The sequence below is a fragment of the Schistosoma mansoni genome, assembly GCF_000237925.1.
Source record: "Schistosoma mansoni, WGS project CABG00000000 data, supercontig 0037, strain Puerto Rico, whole genome shotgun sequence".
Taxonomy (NCBI): Eukaryota; Metazoa; Platyhelminthes; class Trematoda; order Strigeidida; family Schistosomatidae; genus Schistosoma; species Schistosoma mansoni.
This window is the reverse complement of record NW_017386026.1, coordinates 423,584-447,696: the sequence shown is the minus strand read 5'-3', so window position 1 is coordinate 447,696 and position 24,113 is coordinate 423,584. Positions and strand designations below refer to the sequence as shown.

The 24,113-nt window shown below is 33.3% G+C and overlaps 1 protein-coding gene across 1 annotated transcript; it reads left to right on the top strand.

The window, feature by feature from the left end:
- Smp_004440 (hypothetical protein) lies at positions 1-20,023 on the top strand (the record flags this gene model as incomplete). The annotated part of the gene is made up of 5 exons (XM_018790726.1): positions 1-103; positions 4,668-4,798; positions 7,293-7,479; positions 15,641-15,831; positions 19,994-20,023. The coding sequence occupies 5 exons, from the start codon at positions 1-3 to the stop codon at positions 20,021-20,023; spliced, it is 642 nt and encodes a 213-aa protein (XP_018645968.1).
- Positions 20,024-24,113: the final 4,090 nt, after the last annotated feature.

The window sequence follows — 24,113 nt, the reverse complement described above, 5'->3', positions numbered from 1 at the left end:
ATGGAAAATAGTGAAAACTGTACAAACCTTACAGAAGACAAAGATATGATCATGGATCTTTTCGAAGAAATTGAAATATCTGTTCTGTGTGACCACTTAGAAAGTAACTTTACATGTTTTCCATTTTGTTCCCTATATATGAGAAAGGTTATCACTTTTTAACACTTTTACATCATGAATCATTCGATCTTGGTGATGAGTACTGACTGGGACCAAACCTAATTTTGATGCTTCTTCACAATAGTGACTAACCAACTAACGAGCATTTAGTCCAGAAAGCTTTGATGAAATAAATTTCATTGTAGTTACTGATAAGGTAAAATGAACTACTTTCCTAGAATATGAAAACATATAGAGACTTTCTGTCCAGTGAGATAAACGTTTTGGGTCGTAGTTTCTAATGACAGCCTCATGGTGATTATGAATGTGATTACTATACATTACTAGAATTGAAAGCTTGAAAATGAAATGTTCATCGTTATAGCTAAAAATTTATTAAGTTGATTTAAAACGTAAGAAACATTTTTGGTGTTTGAAAGTAATCATTTAACAACCTTGAATATACTTACTTTACTTTACTTACGCCTGTTACGCTCAGCCACCGACCAACCCACTCTCTCCTGTGCCTTCCTTTCCAGTTCTATCCAACGTCTGGTCACTCTTCTCATGTCTGTCTACATTTCTCGGCGTAATATGTTCTTTGGTCTTCCTCTCCACCTTTGGCCTTCAGGATTCCATGTGAGGGCTTGTTCTGTGACGCAGTTGGGTGACTTCCTCAATTTACGTTCTATCCACTTCCAGCGCTTCTTCCTGATTTCTTCCTCCGCTGGAATCTGGTTCGTTATCTCCCACAATAACTTGTTGCTGATAGTGTCTGGCCATCGGATCCGAAGTATCTCGCGTAGACAACTGTTAATAAATACCTGTATCTTCTGGATGATGGCTTTCGTAGTTTTTCACGTCTCTGTCCCATACAGTAGAGCTGCCTTGACATTTGTAATGAAAATTCTGATCTTGGAGTTGGTTGACAGTGGTTTTGAGTTCCAGATGTTCTTCAGTCGTAAATATGCTGCTCTTGCATTGCCGATCCGCGTCTTCACATCTGCATCAGATCTTCAGTGACCCCGAACGTACGTTTAGTGCCAATTAACACTTATTAACAAGGGAAATGGTTCGGACATACATTCCTGATAAGTGTTTACTCTAACGAGACATGATACAGTGGATTCATGCCATTCGCTCCTAAATCAGCTAACATTTCACCGCAGTACACGTATTGTCAAATAACGTAGATTATTGGTCATATAACAACCTGATAGAATTCGATCAGCACTGAAGAACTAGACAATTATGACATTTGTCACTACACAATGATCAATTAATTGCATAAAGAAGTATGATTTGTGGGATAGTTGAATGATGGCAAATTTTTGTCACCGATAATTTTAAAGCGATCTCTAACTTGTTCTTGGAACATATAATTCCCCTAAACGTGAGTTCATCTCAATCAAAGTGACAGGACTGTTTCTCACCTTTGCTGTTATGATGTACATAAATTACGGTAAATGGATTTGATCCTGAAGAGGTGTGTAAGTCTGTATCAATTCCTGAGACATTTATTCATGAGGTGTCTGAAAAAGAAACCGCATGAGTGGTCCTGCTTACCTGGAAAAGCGGTCACCTAGTCGCTTCTGGACTATTAGTTGCTACTTTTAGTCTCGTTGTTTTCAACAAACCTGGCTGGCATCGAAGAGCCTAAAGGTCCAAATGTCATAGCCATGCAGGTTGATTGAATCGTCCCGATATACAAGCCCGACCATCATATTAAATTGTCAGCCAATGTTTGGTACGTTGTGTGGAATGGATAATATAGCTTAAAACCAATATGAATGACGCAGACACATTTACTTTTGGTATTCCCTTAGATATTGAGTTTAGAAATTATCTCATCATTCTTTCTTTTCAACTCATCTATCGTTTTTGTTCAAACTGTCTTGATACTACTGTGCTGTAATAAAATTCAAATAAAATGTCACAATCGAAATTGAAGCATGAACGATCGTGCCAAAGATAAAACTGAAGACTGATTAAAACACGGCAAGCATTAAAAGAAATCTGAAGACACTACTGATAGTAAATAATAGTTAATCCAAAGAGAAAACAAATAAAAAGTACTGTGATCACTTTAGTTTTTAAATTTATACTGAATAATGAACGTAAACGTGTTCCGATTTCATACTCGATTTATTTTCACAAGTAAATTGTGTATAGATATAAATCCTAATAGCTTGTAGCACATAATCAAGAAGCCAATGAAATCTGTCGTAATTATTAGTAACATTTATAATTTATGTGCTTTAATTTGCTCATATTTCAGGTAAAGTCAGTGCGAAAAAACTGATTTTATTAAATATCAGCGTCTCAGACAGCACATTATATGCTCGTGTTCGATTGCACATCGAAAAAGGTGAATGTACAAATCAAACTATTTTCACCAAGTGAGATTCTTTACGTATGCTTGAAAAATAAACTTATGTAAAATCATGTTAACTAGAAATTTCAACCACCTCAACAGATGATTTTCAAATAGTTGGAAGTAATGAGCAGAAATTTCCAGAATATAATGTCCATGTTGATCACTATGTGTAGACCTAAATAAAGTTTTAGTTCTTAGGTGGCTTTTGGAGTGGCATAAATCAATGTCACAGTCTCAGTCGATAACACTGAACCATTCAAGATGTGACTGACCTCATGTAGCACAGAGATACTGATAATTGACTAATTATTGAGTTAGTGACCAGTGTGATGATTGTCTACCAATGTAGTGTTGATTGGATTCTGTCGATCAATTTAATTATTACGTCGACGATTATACTAGGTGATTTATCAGTTATTATATCATTTCACAACTTAAGATATCTTGACATATGCGTACATGTGATTTTAAGTGAACAAATCTTACGTTCTTTGATTCAGATTAACAACATATATGGATAAATTTTTTATTGATATTGAAATATGAGAACCGTCCATTGAATACTTCATTTTTAAAATTCCATCGTTTGTACTTCACACTCTGTATGATTATTCCAAGTCACAATTCCCTTCTGTTTTCGTTTTCGTTTCCGTCTTCTTCATAAACTTCTGCTGTCATGTTCTCCTATTCCGATTGATGGTACATACTACTTATGTCTGTCAACATAAATAGCATACACCACAGCATGAGGTATCAATGATCCATTTTTCTAAGAAAAAATATCTTTTCACTGTATGATCAGTAAATTCTACACAATCATTTATTGTCCATCCGTACTTCATTATTAGAATGAATTTCGAAAAAATTTATTGACCAGAACATTGTCAGAAAGGGTTTTTGTGGATATTATAGTAATTTTAATGGTCGAGTTAATGAGTCAATTGAAGCTAGACCAACATGGAAAACCTGGAAGCACTGGACGGCCGTTTCATCCTAGTGTGGGACTCTTCAGTAGTGCTCATTTACTATCTCGCCTAGCGGGTTTCATACCCAGGACCTACCGGTCTCGCGCGTGAGCATATAACCGCTGAACCACTGAGGCGACATCCAACGTTGCTGATGTCCAACTTTAACTAATCCCCGAAATGGAGCCACCACCCGCCATTGTTTTCGGTGGGTCGATTTTCCCGCCCCGCGGATTCATGGATGAGCAACGCTGAGGAGTCTCATACTAGAACGAAACGGCCGCCCAGTGCTTTCAGGTTTTCCATGGTGGTCTAGCCTTAATTGCCTCATGAAGTCAACTATTAAAAATTACAAGAACATGCCAAACATTTTAGGTATGCCAGTACGAATTATATGTTTCAACCGTAGATACTTGAGATTTGAATTTTAACAAATTTGTTAGCACAGAGAAATAATAAACAATGCTATTAGAAAGCACAACTTATTTACTGTGAAATATGTCAATAGCTTTCGGAACAGATTGTTGTGATTTGGAGTGTTACGGGGAATATATGGATACCCGGAAATTTCCGTCTCAGAATGAAATTCCTCAGCAGTGAGCACCAACGACCTCTCTAAGCATAGAACAAACGAACTGAATAGCACGCGGTGAATGCTGAGCCGTCAAAAATAACCAAGTTAAATTCCAATTATACAACTTAAATTGTGATCAGTTTTTAATACAGTGCGACTCTCATCCAGTGACATTAGTGACGTGTTTCACTCACTAAGTATCTGAACTCCACCAGTCACGACTTCTTACTATAATTAAAAGGACGTCTTGAAGTAGAACTACTTACAAACGAAATCGATCTCCATCATACTACACCAAATAAAGTATAGTGAGGTAAATGCATTTGAAAGTTTTGGCTGCGAATATATATATATATATATTCTGTTTAGAAAATGTAAATTAGGGCTTTTCATCTGAATTAAACACCTACTCATCAACCCTTGTATGATATTAATTTCGAAAATACTTTTCATGATGGACTGATTGTAACTGAAACAATCTACACAAAATTTCAACCCTAATTAATCAGTGAACTAAATACGGTGTAATTTAAGTAATTTCATTTATTTTCATTAACATTCAGATGGGTAAATTACAGTGTAGGTCTTGGAGTGAATAAACTACGTTATACAATTGATTCGTTTATTTATGATCAGTTACGTCTAAGTGAAGCGTACGAGAAAATTGAACCAAAAAATTATACTTCTGTCAGTTCTATGAAATCTGTCAACTTCAACATTATACGCTCATTACCGAACATTTTAATTGATAAATACTTATTGAAAGTATGCATCATGGAACAGGTAACCACTGTTGTTAATTTTCAAAAGAACTTTTATTATTTACAAAATATTGACTCTTATAAGAAGTGACAATTTTTACTGAAACATTTTATTCTTTATCTTTACTGTACAATATTGAATATATTTATAGGACTACTGCTGTATGAAAACCTATATATATATATATATTTATATATATATATCATCTGATTATACAGAAAAATTAAACCCTTACAAATAATATTTACACTGCTGCACAAGCTAATGGCTACCTGGATCGAGTAGCTAGGTGGATAAACTATTGACATTTGAGCCGTAAAGTATTAGGTTCGAATCTAGTCCCTTTTAAAATTTTTCCATGACTATGCAAGCAGAAATAATATACTTTTATTCTAATCGAAATCTCAGTTATTTTCAAAAAACTAGGTGACATTTTTAATACTACGGATGATGTTAAAAATATCAATTTTAAATCATTTGATAGTTGTGATATTTTCCTCAGTGGACAAGAAATATGATGTTCACGTCGATATGCGACTCAGAATCTAGTTTTTACATCAATACAATTCTGGGAATTTTTTAATCTACCAGCCAATACCATTTTGATAATTAACTTGTCGTTAGTCCAAAGAGTTTGCAATAATTACTTTTTTATGTTTAAAAATTGATTATCAAAGTATATTTGCCACATTCTACCAGCTCTTTTTTCTCTTCGATTATATTCTGCTTAGTTTGTGCAATAAATCACAGCCAAAATGTCTAATCGTCATAAAAAATAGAACACATGATTGCATATAATAATTGATAATAAATTAATTGATTTAACAAATCAATTAAATGTAATAAATTCATTCCATCGTCAATCATTAAAACACACTGTTATTATTATCACTTTTTTTCAGTATTTAGAAAGAACCTTTGTACTTCTACAAGTTCATTAAACAGCATCATTCAAAAATAATATGACTTTTTATAGGAATAATATATTTGTACAATCTCAGCAAATGAATTTGAAGCAAATCCAACGTTTCGCCTGGCAATCTGGTCCAAACTTTATCAAAGAAATATGACGTTCTGCTTTTAAAATTATTCTTATGTCATTGAACAGGTCCCCTACCAATATCATGACAATCACATGAATACATACACACATAGACCCACATTCCCACACAATCACAATCATGAAAGAATGTACTATCACGATACTGATTTGATCAGACTTACACTTTGAGGAATGTTAGTTTTAGTTTACTTGAGAAAATTATTAGATAAACATTTGTTTAGTAAAACCGTCATAACAAAGAGTGCATTCATCTGAAGAACAATAGTTTTATATTTAACAGAACATCTTGAACTCATGAGTTAAAATTAATCCGTACGATGGACAACAATAATGGTTATAATATTTTTACGATTGAATAAAAGAATTCTGTATAATTGCTGAATATCTGTAATCCATTAATCAATTAGTCGTAATCACGCTTTTCCAGTCTTTTATTGCCAGCCAAATCCTATCTATACGTCATTATTGCGACTACTACGTGAATGAACGCTGACACTAGTCACTACTTTGCTAATGATCAGTTGTATGGATCTCAATCCCTCTTGAGGTCAGTGAAAAGCCAAACACATCACTGATAATATCTCAGGCTTTAAACGCGAGTTCGAATCCAATAGACAACATCATTTCCCTTAAGTTTACATGTACACGTTATTGGCAAGTGCCGAATAAGTCCAGGCTTTATTGTCAACTACTTACAACTAAATGACATCTAAAACTAGCGAATAAATTATTGAATGAAAAAACTGAGGAGTATTTCCTTTATTATTCTCATCTGTAGAGCTGATAAACATGAAGGAATATGTCATTCACTTTGTAGCCATCAATTTAATACATTTTTATCACTAATTTGAATGTACAAAACTAAGAAATGTGGAAAATTCATATTAAAGTAGAATTGTAACGTCGATTTGTGTCTAGACTGTTAGTGGATTCCTGCAATAGATATCCAGTACTGCATCTTACTTTTAATGACTTTCAAATTTATATCAGTTTGAGAACAAAACTACTTTTGTCAATCTTACTAAACTAAATAAAGCCAAACTAAGATATATTTTACTTGGAATTCGATTTTAACAGGAAACCGGCCTTATGGAATTAAGGTTTTGCACTTTAATGAAGAATAGAATAGATTAGAATTCCACAGTGAGTGAAAAAATTCGAGACGGCTAAACCAATCCCCTTATTAACTCATTTACCAGCAATAGATGAATGTTTCTTCCCAAGAATAGCATTAGAGTGGTACCACACCAGCTCCTCTACTGAAGTTCATGAACTGAATTTCAATCCTGTAACTTATTTACAGAAAGCTAAACGCTATAACCACTGAGCCCTACCCTGCAACTGAGTTTCATGTAAACGTTTACTCAGTATTTTGTATAATGAATTCTAAAATTTTGTCGATTTTAAATCTATATATAACTTTCAACTCCTTTCCCACCGTTTGTTTTCAAGAATTGTCTTCATTGGATAGACAGATCTAGACCATGTGGATTACAAGACGTTAGAAAATTATTTAGACCGAAAGATTATCCATTGGTAAGTGGGTGGAATGAATCAGGTGGCTGGTCATTGTTTCAGTCGTTTATCGAAACACTCTGTGATGGAAACTGTTCGCTTTCCCGAAATAAGAACGGCAAAGGTAAGAATGTTTAACATTTTCATCGGTTATATAAACAAATAATGTCTTGTTGAAACTTCAGATTGCATTTGATACTAAATTATATTTCGGAAAGATGAATATTTTTAAACTCATTAATCTCTTCTGATAACCATAAATATGATATGGCGAAATCCACTGTCCTCTCATCTTTGAATAGTTTATTTTTACTCGTACTTTTGGCTGTTGTAAATCCAAAACACATCGACCAACCATTGAGAATTACTAAGATCACGTTTGTTTAATCAATAATGCTGATTGAATCGTATCAAAAAAATCGCGGAATTGTGTCTGGAATCCTGAGAGAGCTATTGTTTCCATCGATATTGAATCTAGTGTTACTGATTATCACAGACAAGGATGTTAGTAATGAGATATCAGATTTGTGACTGACATTTGGTGTCTCTGCGGAAAGAATTCAGTACTGGGCTAGAAGAGAATCAGTTAGTTGGTGCATCCGTTGAAGAGAGAGGACGTCGAGTGGAGTGTCCTGCTTGAGAGGCGTTAGGTACAGCAGTCGCTGTCAACGTCGTGAGTAAGTGGAACGTCCCGGCTACTAGGCTGACATCTTGTGTAGATGGCCCGACAGGTCAACTTTGCTAAGGATGTCAGTGCCTCGGCGAACTCAACATTTTGACTGGGAGAGTGGAACGGACTGTGGCAAAGGAGGCAGCATAGCGAGCAAACCAACCGCAAGAATAACCATTTAAAGGGGGGACGAGTGTGATGCATGCTGGTCATGTGGACAGATATAAGTAGTATGTAACATCAATCAGAAGTGGAATGTCTGGCAGCAGAAGGTTGAGAAGTTCGAACTGAAGAGTACATAAAGGAAACCAGAAAGCAGTTGAAATGAAAGCAGAATTGAAGGAGCCGAGAAGCATGTAGAGGACAAGTGATGGAAGATGTTCAAATGAAATAGATAGTGTATGGTTTTCATTTTTCACTGAGACACTGTAGTTCGGCGTTTAACAATAAATTGACCTTCTTCGTTTACTACAAGTCATGAAACAGAGAATGGCTTCCTGGTCGATTCCTCCAAATCGGATAACCAATAATATTTAAGGACACATTAGGTTCCATAAAGTTTTTGGAACTTCTCCTTTCAGTGACTCTAGCACAACTGTAAAGCATAAACATCAAACAAATATTCGACAGAGACTCTAATTATACATTTTGAATTTTTCGGAGTATCGGATGGTACGTTTAATATTCAAATAGCTATTTCACAACACAAACAATAAGTCCACCATATTAATCATTTTGGTTGACAAAACGAATAAATATGATCAATGACTCTGGGTGTTGTATTCTGATTATAACTGTACGTGAAATGCTAGCGTATTATAAGTTGATAGACAGACAGAATATTTTCATGGTGAAATGCAATTTCTGATTGTTCTCTCTGTTTAAACTTACATAGTGAACGATATTCTTTTTCATATCTAAATGGAAACATTTGCCAAATGAACGTTAAAATAAAACGAACTACCGATTCTCTCGCTGCACAAATGTAGTGACCATAGCTCGATATTTGAATAATACCACATACAAGATTAAACAATTAACTCCCAACCGAAATTCTTTCCTTTCAAACATAATGATGTAAAAGTAACCATGCGTTGTGCAACAGATGCAAAATATGAGGTTTACTGCATGAAATTTCTTAGTGATTAGATGTTCTGATCCATTCAGATAACAATATTTACGTCTAACAGTTTTGTGATTTGATCATAATACATAAAAAAACATTTGCACAGGTTTTACTAACGAAATAATATTTATACTTACAACTAACCTCATTTAAAATTTTATTACTGCCACAACTCGAACAAGTTTTTCTTACAAAAAAGGTTCTTGTTTATTGTTTGGAAACATACATATTCTACTACTAATTACAAGTCAACAATATAACACTTAAGATTGAGAGAAAATATATTATCAGAATAAACATTTATCTAATTGAAATTTCAATTAAACATTAAACTGTGGTCTCATATCTAAGTAATACTTAGTGTATCAGTTTGACTTTTATCATTAATACACTATCAGTTGGGTGAATATTTTCTTTAAAAATAAAGTACGTTAATAATTGCGAAGTCTACCACAAATACACGTTACTTACTTACTTACTTATTTACACCCGTTACACCCCGTCGAGGAGCATAGACCGCTCACCAGTATTCTCCATCCAACTATGTTCTGCACAATCTCCTCCACTTGTTCCCAGTTGCTATTCATGTCTGCCTCCAAATCTTTCTTTTTCCATTGTGTATGTTGCGGTCTACTGAAGCGGAGGCTGCTACTACACTGTTTGTCTTGACCTGGATTTGTTGTTGTGTATGTGATGTAAGTGTGAGGTCATGTGCAAATTCGAAATCGTCTAGTTGCATGCATACAGTCCATTTTCTTCCGTGCTTCCCGTCAGATTTTGAGGTAGCAGATACACATTAATATCTTTTAATTTCAGACTTGTATGATGAAGTTTTTTTATTAATGTAGATGAAAATGCTCTTTTCGTAAAGTGCCACAAGATATGACGGTTAACTTACTTACCCGAAACGTTGTGAACCATTGTCACTAGCGCCTGTCGTAATCTAGGCTATGTTCTAGCATAAACGGACTGTAGTAACGCCAATGGTTTACAGATATAAGTATTTCTAAAATTCGTTCAGTTTACATTATGAAGAATACAATATACCGCAACAATATATGATAGAACACGCCAAAATGTAAATACATTATACAACAATGACCGTATCAACCTCTAGTATTTATCATATGCACTAAGAGTATAAATACGTAAACATAAATATTTCTGGTAATTATGAATTTCTGATATTCAGGCTTTTTCAGTAACCGGAATCAAACCGTTTAAACCTAAAGTGTTAACACAACTCAAGATACAATCGTTTCAAGAAATATCATGAAAAGTGCGCAAATATTTAGCTTATCGATAGATTTAGTAGTTTTCTGTCTTTAGTATCAAACATGAAAAGCAGTACAGTTGTTTTTGTTTCTATAGTGCCTTACTTGACTATTTTTTAACAGTTATGAGTTTAGAAGTTTTAAAGAATTTGTGAAGACTTTTCAAATCCCTCGGATTTATCTTATTTAAGTAACGATTGGAAATCTGAAAACCCTGGACAGCCGTTTCGTCCCAGTTTTGGGCTCCTCAATGGTGTAAGGTCACGGCCCTCTTGGGAATCGACCCAGGAGATTCTGTCCTTTTTGTGAGGGCTCATCCTTTAAACAACTCAGATTAATCAACAAATGTGGTATCACCCAATTTCTGTCGCAATTTTTGCATGTTAAAATTAATCATTTATCATGCGCGAAACCTGTAGAATTTTACATTGGTTATATTTAACCACTTAGATTTCTCACTAGTACTTACTTTAAACTTATCACAATATCATTTCCTCGATTAATGAATGGTATTTTAATCTTGCAGCAGCCTGGTTAAACAGTAAATATTTGATCGAAAAATACACTGGCTGCTAAACTTGAGAATAATTTGTTTATTTATCAATAGATATTTCACGTCTAATGACCTATATTTACGTTTTAATATATGAACTTATCTAGTAATCCTACCCCATACAGGTTCACCATATAGTTATCGGATAGATAGCTTACGTACTTAAAGTAAGTCCAAATATTAACGTTGGGCAGCGGCTTAATTGTTAAGGTACTCGTTATTAGCCAACTAGGACTCCACTTCATCTACATCGATTTGTATAATCAAGTAGTATTACTATATCTTACACAAAACGTGTGCCCCAAAGACGAGCGCCAAAAACATGCACTTGGTTTATGAATTATACTATATGAATTTTGTGCAGCTCTTAAATAAATTAGACATTAATGTAAGACGTTTTAAATTATCTTTGCTATCCGACATCATTAAACATACACGAACAAATAATTGGTTTCAACAGGCCATTCCTCTACAGTTTACACCAATAATCTCGTCGAACAATTTTTCATGTTATGGAAATCACGAACCCAGTTAAGTTAGACAACCACGGAAATCCAGGAAGTACCAAAAAACTGTTCCCTCCGAGTAAGTAACTCTCCCATAGTGCGTAGCCGTAGCCCCATCAGGAACTTCAGATTGCGCAGCAAATGGTTAAATTTAGATCACTGAGCCGGTGTTTGGTGACTTATGTGTCTAACTACAATCATTTTGTGATATTGTGTACGGGTTCGTGAAAATTGCTGAATGTTATTGAGGTCACGAATCATAAGTACATAATCAAAGGATAGCAGCTGATAGAATAATTGATCATTAAAACATGAGTCGTTACACTTAACTAAACCATGTACTCATGTGTTTATAAGTTAACACAGAAAAAAACATGATTCATTTAAAACAATCTTCACAATCCCATCTACTGATCCTCACTAGTGACTAGTGAGAGGCGGTGATTAGCGGGATTGAAACAAACCAATTGAAAGGCAGTTATCCACCCAATACAATGACGTATTTTTGTACAATATTGCAAGATGATTAAAGGTAGACAGATTATTTGATGAATGCTGTTAATGGTCTAATAGACCATATTGTAATTAACGGATTGTGAAGTGGGGACAATCAATTCTTTGTTTACTAGGAAGTTACTGAATATCTTGGTAAATTATGTTAGCCATACATTGATACTTCATTTGCAAATTTTCATCGTTTGTCCCTCACATTCCGTACGATTCCTCCAAGTCACCATTCCCTTCTCTTTCCTTTTATATTCTCTTCTATTCGATTTCCTTAGCCTTCTGATGCTAGATTTTTCACTCCTGATTGCTGTTACATACTACTTATGTCTATCGACATAAGTAGCATATATCACAATATTTATATTTCCAGTGATTTTGTGGGTCTGAACTGATGACGAGTCCCAAGCAAGAACACGACATTTGTTCCTTGAATTTGGGTTTTTAATAGTTCTTTAACTTATGTCAGTATTTGACGTGAAACTTTATATTTTAATGTCTTCAAATACAAATGTAACGTTAATCAACTTCGTGGCTGAAAATAAGTTGCCTTTTCACTAGTCGTACAGCCATAAATCAATTATATTTTATTCTGTGAATTCTTCAATAGAGTTGTAAAACAGATCCTATCATAGAGTTGAAGAGCTATGTAATAAATTTCAAAACGTAAATATATTTTAATTTTGAAACAGATCTTCAATATTCATTAGTAAATTGACTGATAAAAAATCTCGAATATATTGAAATGCATAGATTTTGTGAATTCAGGCTTACCTTCATCAGTGAAGAACTCTGTATAGGAACATAATGACTGATTTTTGATATCAAAACCATATATTTCAAACTTCCTTGAATTATTTTTGATTCAAAATGTTTATTTTAAGACACTTACTACGTATATACTCTAAAATGCCTCTAATGTGCGCTGCAATTTGATTCACTCTACTTGCAAACTATGTTCTTTTTATTCAACTGACCATGGTAATCATGTGGAAACTAGTTATAATGACAAAAACTCTGTGACAAATGATTTACTAATTATTAGCTCTTTCACAAACAGTCTTCAAATATCATCAAGCCCTTAAGTTTTATTTTAGAAAGTGATCCCAAACACTTTTAAAGCGAATAAACATATTTGGATCATAAAAAATTTTATTGCTAAGTCGTTGGAGGCAGTCGGCAGAATGCTTGGAACGTCGGTTTCATGTTATTTGATAGAGAACAGCAAGTCCTATCTGTAATCTTTAAGGAATCGGTGCTGCTTGTGAGATTTGACTTCGCGTCAAACAGCCTTACAGGATAAAGTTTTAACATTGTTCCATATTTGTGTTGTCTATGAACTTCACTAGGATAATTCTTCTTAAAATATAATACGAAATATGTAATAGGTTAACGTGAACAATTTATGGTTGAATAATAATACTTCCTAGTAACTGGTTAATTCAGTCAGTGATTACCATTCTTAAAAGAATTTGTTTTGACACGTTTCAGGTGTGCGTAAAAGTTTTTTAAGAATAGAATGAAATGAATACTTCTATCGATTTTGTAATTTTCTAGCATCTTTCTTTTGTCATAGAGGTAAATGTTCTTAGTTTTGAGAAAACTTTCTTAGCAGGACACGAAATAAGTAACAAAAACTTGAAAGCACATTACACCACTATCACTTATTACCATCTGCACAGAATTTAGCGCTGGAAAAATAATGAAATCCAAATAATTTGTGTTTATATGATTTATAAAATTTTCATAGTTTATAAATGATTGTCCATCCCGAAATCAGAAAATTTTTAATCAGATATTCATTCATTTAATTTCAGTTTATTATGCAGAGTAGGATACAAATATATCAAAAGAAACTAATCGATTCTAATTCTTAACATCAGTAATGAAAAAGATTCTAACCTTTATAACGGGATCAAATGCGGCCTGATTTCTTTCTCTACACATAAATGCTTTAACAATAGATTATTTGAAGCCTTCGTACATTTTATAACTTAAATGAAAGATTTAGAAAAGGATGTTTTGAGATAATAATTTGAGCGTCTTATATGAAAATTACTTGGTCCGTTAAACTATCAGTATATTATCCACTACAATACTAGTCCGACAAGCCTCATTTAAATTCATTTTGAAAAAGAAAGCCGGTTCTTATTGGTTCATATTTGGAATTAGAATGATAACAAAACAGCAATCATTAAACAGGATATTTTTTCTGTTACACTGTACCACACTTACTCGTCAGCGAAAGAGTCAAATCTTTCTTATCGATGCCATACAACTTAAGTACTTCATAATATTATCTAATATAGGGCCACCCATTAGTTAAATTGTAATTGAAATCTCGAATTGTTCGGTAGCAATGTTTAGTTTTATTATGTATGTTAATGGTTGAAGTTTATAACAGTTGGTTTCAAGTTTCCAATTTTTCTCACATTGGTGCCTATCACTAACAAGGATCTATATTTCAGTGGATTTCACCTCCCATTAATGTAAGCTTAACACTCATTCCAGTACAACACCAGAGTTTAAAATAGATGGATTGTAGATAATAGGGTAATCAAAGATAAAAGTATCATACTGATTGAGATTCGTCAGCTAGATTTTACTAAATCTGAATGATATTCGAACCCGGTATCCTTTGCTTTGAACTTCCTGATAGTTAGCCGTCGAAGTACTGAGTCTACACAACCACAATCTTGTTCAACTGAAATGGTGCTAATATCGTACGTACAAAAGGATTGTGTCATCCCGTTGACGATATAAGGGACTGATTTTCGATCAGTAAAGGATGTACGTATATGCAAAGAGACTGATCAAAGTGTAATAGTGGATGTTTGTGACAAGATCGCTCAAATTATTACTACTAACGATATCCAATGCAATCGAAATTTTACTAATTTTAACAAAAGGTAATCTCTTTTTTGCATATTCAACTGAAAAGTAGTTGAATGTTTCTCTTTTCACTTGTTAATAAAAGGTAAATAATACAGCTAAATCAATCTGCTGATGTTCATTTCGAAATGTTTTCGTGAAATATCATTAGCGATTAAAAGAATACTGGGTTTTAAGGTTCACATAATTAGACCGACCTCTAATTCTCTCGACAGATTCTTCATAGTCTACTATATTTTTAACAATTAATGGTACTGGTATCTTTACAGTTCAAAAGTCCAGCCTCCTGGATTTTATACTAAAAACGTTAGGTGAATCTAATTATCTAATTTCTGCATACACAGACATCAGCAAAATTATGTGATTAGGTTAATAAAAATATGGGAGAAATATTTTGTCAATATATATATATATATATATATATATATATATATAACGAGGAAAGTATATTTATCATGTAGAAATAACCAGAATAATTTGATGAGTGCACCTCTTGTATGCTTGACTGTCAGAGCTTATGATTGTCTTCTCTTTCCGGGGTGTTATTTACCATATGCAGCTTTACCTGCCCTATATTCCAGTTACAGTACTTATACAAATCTGTTCTAGTCATGAGTAAACATATATTACAGACAGTTTATACCGATTTTTCAATCAGTTGTACTTCAAATAAACGTATGTAAGTAAATTATATTAGTCCAAATGTGAGGATGTTCTCATCTTGCTTTAGTTGACTCTAAATCTTTTTTTCAATTTATAGGATTGCAGATTATACATTCTGCGTGGTTTATCCCTTGTAAGAGTTGTAATCATATATCAAATGAAATAAATTGTGATTGGTCAAATGCACTATGGTATGAACCTAATAATCCAATCTATCCCTGTTTATACAATAAAAAAAGGATTCAAAATGATAAAATTCTAATAACAGCCTACTTAAGAAGCCGTGTAGTAAGTAGTATATTTCACGTGCATTTATTATTTTTCTAACGATGAAATTGACTAATACACCAGTTCGCTAGCTAATTAACTGTTAAGCGATTGATAGCATATTTTTATTAAGACTGGAGAACATTTTCTGTGATCTTATGAACAAAATGTTTACTGATTCTTTAAAACAAGGCTAAACGTTTGCAAAATCATTTATTTGTTTTAAGACTTCGTTTTTCAACAAGATAAGGACAATTTACACATAAATATCTACGCTCAGATATTTTGTCTGATTGAGTGTAAGGGACAATGAAAATGACATCTTTTTAAAAGCAGCAACTTCCAATAAAAATATCTCAGCTAAATTTTCTGATATGCACAAGGCGGTTTTAAATTGACAACCGTTAGAAACCAGGAAGCAGTAGACACATGTTTTGTCCTAATATAGGGTGTTTTGGCCGTCCACATTTATGAATCATTCAGAGAATAAACCCACAATCTTTAGGTCTTTCAGCTAGCGCGTAAGTATTCAGGCTACTCAGTTGATGTCCAATGGATTGTTATTCTAACTTCAATTGATTCGCGAAGTCAACTTAGATTATTCTATTATTTTTTTATTTTGGATAAAATATTTATGCTGAGGGTAACTGGTCGATAGTTCACATCATCCTGTCACATCCTTTGTGGTACTTACCCCTACCATGCTTAGTGACCACACTAAGAGTCAGATTGATAGAATTCAATAATTACTGAATACTAGGTTACAAAACATTCGGGTTTGCAATGTGATCGATTGAATTCAATCGCATAAGAAACAGCAATGTGATCATACCTATGGCTACGAAGCTCACGAAAGCAAGTTACAATCTTTATAAGAGAATCACTCATTACAGTCTCCTCAGGTATGCGTTGCAAATGAGTACCGACTACAATTCCGGAATTTTAGCATTCACCTCCATTTCATCTTGCATTGTTCACGGATTGATCAGCAATATCACTATACACTTGATGCCTAAGAATAAACAAAATATGCTATTCAATAAGTTAGTGATGAAGTCATGTAAATTGTGCAATTTATTTTAATACATATCATAAATCAGTTTGAAACTTTGTGTTTAATAGTTACCTATAGTTTTGTTAGAATTATTTTTTTAAAGTAGAGCAGTTTTGCATTTCCGTCTGTCTATCATCACTATGAATTTATGATTGATTCATTATCATAAAAAGCGGTCATATTGAATTTTGCATATGTGCGTGTAAAAAATTAATAACGACAACGATTCAGAGGAAACTGTTTTAATTTCACGTCCATTACATTGCAACAATAATAATGATTTGAGATCCTATATGTTATTTACATTATGTAACTTTTGATGACGATAATGATGATTATTATTATAAAATAATACCATGTAGATGTTATCGTTATAGCTGACATTTGGCAACGAGTTAATTACAATTCAATAATTTGGCTCACTAACTGATCTTCGTTAGACCACTACCTAAAAATAGGAAGCATTGAATAGATGCTTCGTCCTCGTATATGACCTCGTCAATGCCTATTTATCGCCACCTCCCAAGCGTTGGACTCAGGATCATTGATCTTGCGCACCGTAGTCTAGCTATGATCAGTTCGTGGTTAAAACCAAGAAAATTTAAAAGTCTCCATATATATTTATAATAATAACCATGAGTTCACCAATGACTAGCTTCAGGGAGCAATTCCTGAAGTTCAAATTAAAGGCCGTGTCCGGTAAAGTTTAACCATGTTAGGGTGTGAGAGAGTAATCAACAGTTTCCATACATCCCCTCAAACTCACAATCTTAAAGCTCTAAATATGTGCCACGGTTTATTTCCAAAGTCAACCGGTGTGTAGATATTTGTGACTATAGGTAACATGAAAAACTAGATGAGAATTGTATTGAATATTTCTGGTAGAGTACCACTGATTATTCTGTCAACCTCTTTATTGTACTTTGGATTAACAAGTTTAGGTATTAAGAACTTGAACTGAGGTATAATCGTAACGTCGTTAGGCCTGATCGAGTAAGTCGTATCTAACATTTAGCGGGATTTTCCTTCTCGTTTAGTCGGTGTGTTGCATACACCGGTAAACGCTTCACTGAACAGTTATCCTCAAATGTCTATTGTAAAACTTTTTGTATAGCATAGGTCAACATGTTAGATGAAAAACGCAAATACAACAGGAATTGACCATTGAAGCAAAAATGAAGAATATTTGTGCGAACAGTTGTCCTCAATAACTTCATCACCGGGCTCTACAGTTAGAAGTCCATTATAATGATATTCACGACGGCAAAATAAGACATGAAATAATAGATTAGCCAATGTTATATGTTAAAAATATTGGACGTTTGCATCCTTTACGACATATATACTTTAAAATTGTATTATTCGTAAACTGAAAAAGGTCATTTATTAAAGGTAAGAATGACCTGGAGTGAAGTGTCAAGTCAGACATTAACACCGTTGATACTAGTCCAGTGGTCTGGAGGTTGAGCGTTCGCTCGTGAGATCAAAGGTCCTGGGTTCGGGTCCCGCATGCAAGATCGTGGATGCTCTTTGCTCTGGAGTCCCATACTAGGACGAAACAGCTGTCTAATGCTTCCAGGTTTTCCATGGTAGTCTAGCTTTAATCGACTCATGAATTCAACTATTAAAGTGACAAGTTATAATCAGTATAATAGTAATATAGCAAAAATGAAAGTGAAAAAATCGGTTGGATAAAATACATAGTAAGAGAATTTTATCTTGTTAACTGATGTAATAACGAAAATATCAATCGTAATAATTATAATGATAATAATAATTTTATTGTGTGAATATAATATGTAATAAGAGGAGTATTATCAAGACAATTACGATGAAAAAGAATTCATATGAATTGGGAAAGATGTATGTGAAGATTAAGGTATACGTAATCAAAAAATGGAAGGCGGGGTAAGAGGATTATAAGTTTCGGTTTAGGTGTCCGGTGATCAAGTCGTAGGCCAAGGTGAACATAAAGGCTGGATATAACTTCTGGATACATAAGTCTGGTTTTCTAGAGTTGATACAGATGGCTTAGGCTATGTAGAGTAGTCGTAATCTAGATTCTTTGGAACTTGATATAAAACAGAGAAAGCCTCCTTTATTGTGCTATAATGCCTTATTTTGGCCTTTGTAAAACATCATAAGTATGGACTTCTAACTGTAGAGCCTGGTGATAGAGTTATTGAAAACGATTGTTCGCTTAAATATTCTTCATTTTTGAATATTCTATGGAGATTTTTAAACTATTGAAATGAAGTTTATAGTGTAAATTATACTCTGAATTGCAGTAGTCACCGCATGAATATAAGAAAAACTAGTCAAAAGTATTTTATTCAACACTATTATTGAACACTGAAAACAATAATGATGACATCAGCCAAAAAATGTGAAATGCAAAAAAAGAGAATTGGCAATCTGTTATACCTACAACTTATTTACATGCATATCTTATTATCATAATTATTTTGATACTTAATTTGGTATGCTAATATGACCTACAGTTGATTGGGTTGGTATGGACGAAGGTTCCTGAAATCGAAGAAAATTCGAAACAACCTGTTGGAATATAATTGACACGAAAATTTATAAGCTCACTAGATTCAAATATCATAATCAACATGTCAACATAAACTGCAAGAAATTCAGAGCTTTCGAAGCTGGATTAAATAGTTTATATTACTTATATATTTTTCTCTACAGGATTATGGAGATTGTTGTTTTAGTTGAGAACATATATATATATATATATAATTTCCTATGGCGGTAAATTTTTATTTTACAGGCCATCGGATATTTTTACTGTTGATATTTTACGGTTACACTTATCAGTTTCCGCTGTTGCATTGATTATTTAATCACAACCCCTAATATTTTCATTCACACAATTTATATGACAACAGGGAATGATTACCTCAGTCCTAATTATTTACAATGGAATGTCATGAACACTAAAATTATTAACGATATCATACACGTTTACAAATTGTTGTATGACTAAATATCCTGACAAATAGCTTGGTTGTATTTGTGTAATTATAGTTCCGAAGAAGTCAGGAAAGTATAGGTCACTTTGAAGTTACACCACATATATCGATCTAAGATAACAATTATTCCCTACATTTTGATTAGGAAAACACTAATGAGTTTTCTATTAAATAGTCGAACTGTTAAAGAACTCATTCGTTAGTGATCGCAGATGACGAGTAATATTGAAGGAATGGAAAAGATTACGAGATGAAGTGACATTTGATTACGATACGTATTAAAGACGACGAGAAGGGAGAAAAGATTTTTTCCCACAGAAAGTTGGAAAAAAACAAATAAATACTTCTTATAATGCACTTGGTAAGAAGAACCAAAAAGACCTGAGCAGATTACTCTTACAAACATACCTGGACAACTGCATTGTGTTAAATAAACATTTAGTGATTAATTCCGATTTGAATTTTAATCGTCACTACAAGAGTACGCACCATAAACATGTAAGACATTTCAGGTTAGCAGAAGAAGCTTTGCAAAGAGGCTTTTGAGTAAGTAAGCTATTGAAGTCATCTGGATAAGTATCTTTACCGAATATTTTTTCAAATCGATAAAAGATCTCACAACAACCTTCTTGTATAATGTAAAAAAAGATTTCTAACCAATTCATCTTCTGTTAAAAATCGTTCTTTCATATTCACTATTGTTTGATTCTCTGAAAAGGGTCAAAACATCTTTAAGGTTACTTCGGAAGTCACCTTATTTAGACACTTGAATTCAAATACATCTCGATAATCATTAGTAATAATGTGATGTGGACTACTTATATTGACATAAGTAGTATATATCGTGAGTGAAGAATAGAATATCTGGCAGCGGAAGATTGAGAAGATCGAGAAGGGAAGAACAGAAACAGAAAACTATTGACGTAGAAATCCAGGAACAATAAAGCCTGAGACAATAAATGAACATTTTACAAATGAAGTATCAGAGTATGATTTTTCTATATTATCAAGCAACTTTGATCGGTTGTCCTTACCTGTGTTCTCGTTCACTACACTAAGCCTTCAATATTCGAAAATATAATCAGGATAATTAAGTACAATCCAACTTGCAACCACTAAATTGAGATAGCCTAAATTCTTACATTCAGCACCTAATCCTCATCAGAATGTACATGATACATAACTATTTGCTTTGTTGAAAATCTTAAGTACTTTGTTTATAGAATACTACTTAACTTCTCCAATTTAATTATTTTGGTCCGATAAATGTTACTCTTCTTAAATAAATATTTGGGATGTATATGAATTCACTAGATTGAAATGATACGAACTTTTTTCATGATATTGGTTCGAGTCTAAGAAATCTGAAGATACTTTATTATCCTTGATTTCTAAAAAAACATATAAACATACTATTTTGTTTTAGCTTCTTTTTTTGGGCGATTCAACTTTACGGGCTTTAATGTATTCATTACTGTATCGTATAAACAAAACACTATTCCATGTTCAAGAAACACATGATCAAATAACGCTAATTAACAGTGCAACAATAACTACACGATTTACATATTTCCCAGATTATTCAATAAAATCACAACTAAATAATAAAAATAAAAGAAATTCATTCAACGGTTTATTAAAATCACTTTTTATGTAAGTTGAAAATGCACATTACTCTTTATATATTTTGAAATTAGTGTATTGTTAATAGAGCAAGCATTTCATTAATCGATAGATACGCTGAGGAATTATTTTTCTTTAAATCAACGGGTTGCATATGTATTTAGTATGTATATATGTGTTTTATAGACAAGCAAATGTACACTTATATTTGTGTTCATTTAAATAATGCGACGATAGAACAAAAACGAAAATATGCGACTTACCTTTAAGCCGAGGACTATGGTGAAATTATGGATGCTTATAATGCTTGTGACTAAAGGCAATATCTAGGCTATATTCACAGTATGCACATATGCCAATAATAGACTTATCAGTTGTAGGACTCAACATTAATGGGAAAATTCAAACAAATAATATTGAGTGAATTTAAGACTTCACCCCGTTGCACAAGCAAGTGGCTATCCGGACTCAGTGGCTAAGTAGATGATGCGATGGCTTTTCAAGCAAAGGGTACCGAGTTTGAATGTCTGAGTAAACATTAATTCTGAGATGCAGTTACATCCAGCTGACGAGTCCCAAATGGGATGAAATGCACGTAGTGGATTCCACTGCTAGCCACCATCCATCTTTTCTTTTATATATAGTGATTTAATTGTTCTTTATGCCCTAACTAATTTACCCTAAAAATAATTTCAGCCATTCATATTATTATTATTTTAATCTTTACAGTGCCTCTATACCATAGATCTCTATCTTGTTGCCTGTTTCTTACACATCACCTCCATCCCCAACCCAAACTCTAACCCATTTTTTCTGTCTCCCTCTCATCATGACAGGTTTAACCAAACATTCAACGAAGCTTTGTTGTTCGTGGGTGGTGTACGATGGTTAAATTCTTACCATTTAAAGGCAATACAAGTATTTATCGATAAGCAGTAGGTTATATTTGCTCTGTACTATTCATACAAATAACTGATGTTTAAGATGTGGTACAATCGATTGTGGCTGAAAAAATATCTATCTAAATGAAATTATTTACTGTCTAAAGGTTAACAATAATTGCTGAAAATATCCCCATTTTATATTACTTTTCATCCAAGTAAGCTATTAGAATATTTGACCAGTCAAACACTACTGATTCATTGTTTGTAAAACAAAGTGAAATTGCAAGTACTTTGTCAGAGATATATAACTCTAAAGTGAGCAGACAATGACTGACCATTGAATAGCAATTAATGTCACGTTCGTCGTGTCCTTAGTGTTGATAAATCCCTTTCGACTGAGTTTCAATAAGGCATCGTAGACTGTCACGTCGGATGACGTGGATTCGAATACTGAGGGAAGCAGTAGTTTCCTTAGAATGGAAGTTATGGCCTGATTTAGAGTGACGGTTAATAAATAATAATAATAAATAATTTTCTCATTGATTACCTCCAAAACATTTAACATTGTGAAAAGATAATTTATTTGTTGGCCTCCAGAAAACGCTTCAAGACCAGGACATTTTACGGACATTTAAACTGTCGATCCTGAAAACTTAGTGCGTGACTGGCAGTTTCGTAAGTTTCGGTGATTTCGTGTAGGTTTTTTTCTCATTGATGGTAAGGTCAACTTAGTACCGTTTACGGGTAAATTAGTAAAGATTTGCCTGTTGATATGTTTTTTGTAGCACGCCGTGTTTCTAAAATGATTTTAGATTTCTTAGAATTTCCTAATGGGTGGGACTATAATTTATAGACGAACAATCAGCTATACGATAACAGGTCTCGGATTTTGGCGCGAAATTTGCTTATCCATTTGGCTCAATAGCGTTTTGACCTTAAAACTGATGTCAGTTTGTGATGAAAACCCTAAATCTAATCCCTAATCTTGACCATCAACTGTAAATCTTAGTTCTCATTACTTACACTGGTTTATAACCCTCATTTAACACTAGTTCTTAGATCATTTTAGCGTCGCTCAAAGTTCGTCCGTTAATTAAAGTCTCACCATCTGAAATGATAATTTTGACTGTTACTTAGAAATTTCATCTCTATTGTTGTCTTTAGACGTTAATATGAGTAGTAAGACATAATGTCAGTTCATAGCTAACTAAACGTAAGAAAAGTTAAAAAGTTGTTGTTGGAATTAAGTTTTAGAAGGTCATACAAACCCATCCCTAATTATCTGTTTCATACGCTAACTAATATTGGTTAATCATGAGACCATTTTGATTTCTGTGTCATTTGACAAAACTACAATTTATATCATATGATATAAGTTTATTATGAAGTATTCCACTTTGAAAAGAGGCTTTTATGAAATGACGTATTTCATAAATGGTATCTATGGCCTTTGATTCAAAAAGATTGTCAAAACAACAAACATATTACTTATTTTACGGTTTAAATGACGAGGTGATCTTGAATACACATTGAAAACCAGGAAAAGTTGGATTGTTGTTTAATCCTTGTATCGAACTCAGTAGTGTACAACCATGACCGCATCAATAAACAGACCAAGGACTGTTAGGTGTCGAAGTACCCGCTTAACCTTTACACCACTGAATCAGCAGCTCATAGTTTACATTTCTAATATTAATTAATTCGCAACATTACGCTATCTTTCTTTAATGCTACTGGTAAGTAATTGTCTCATGATCG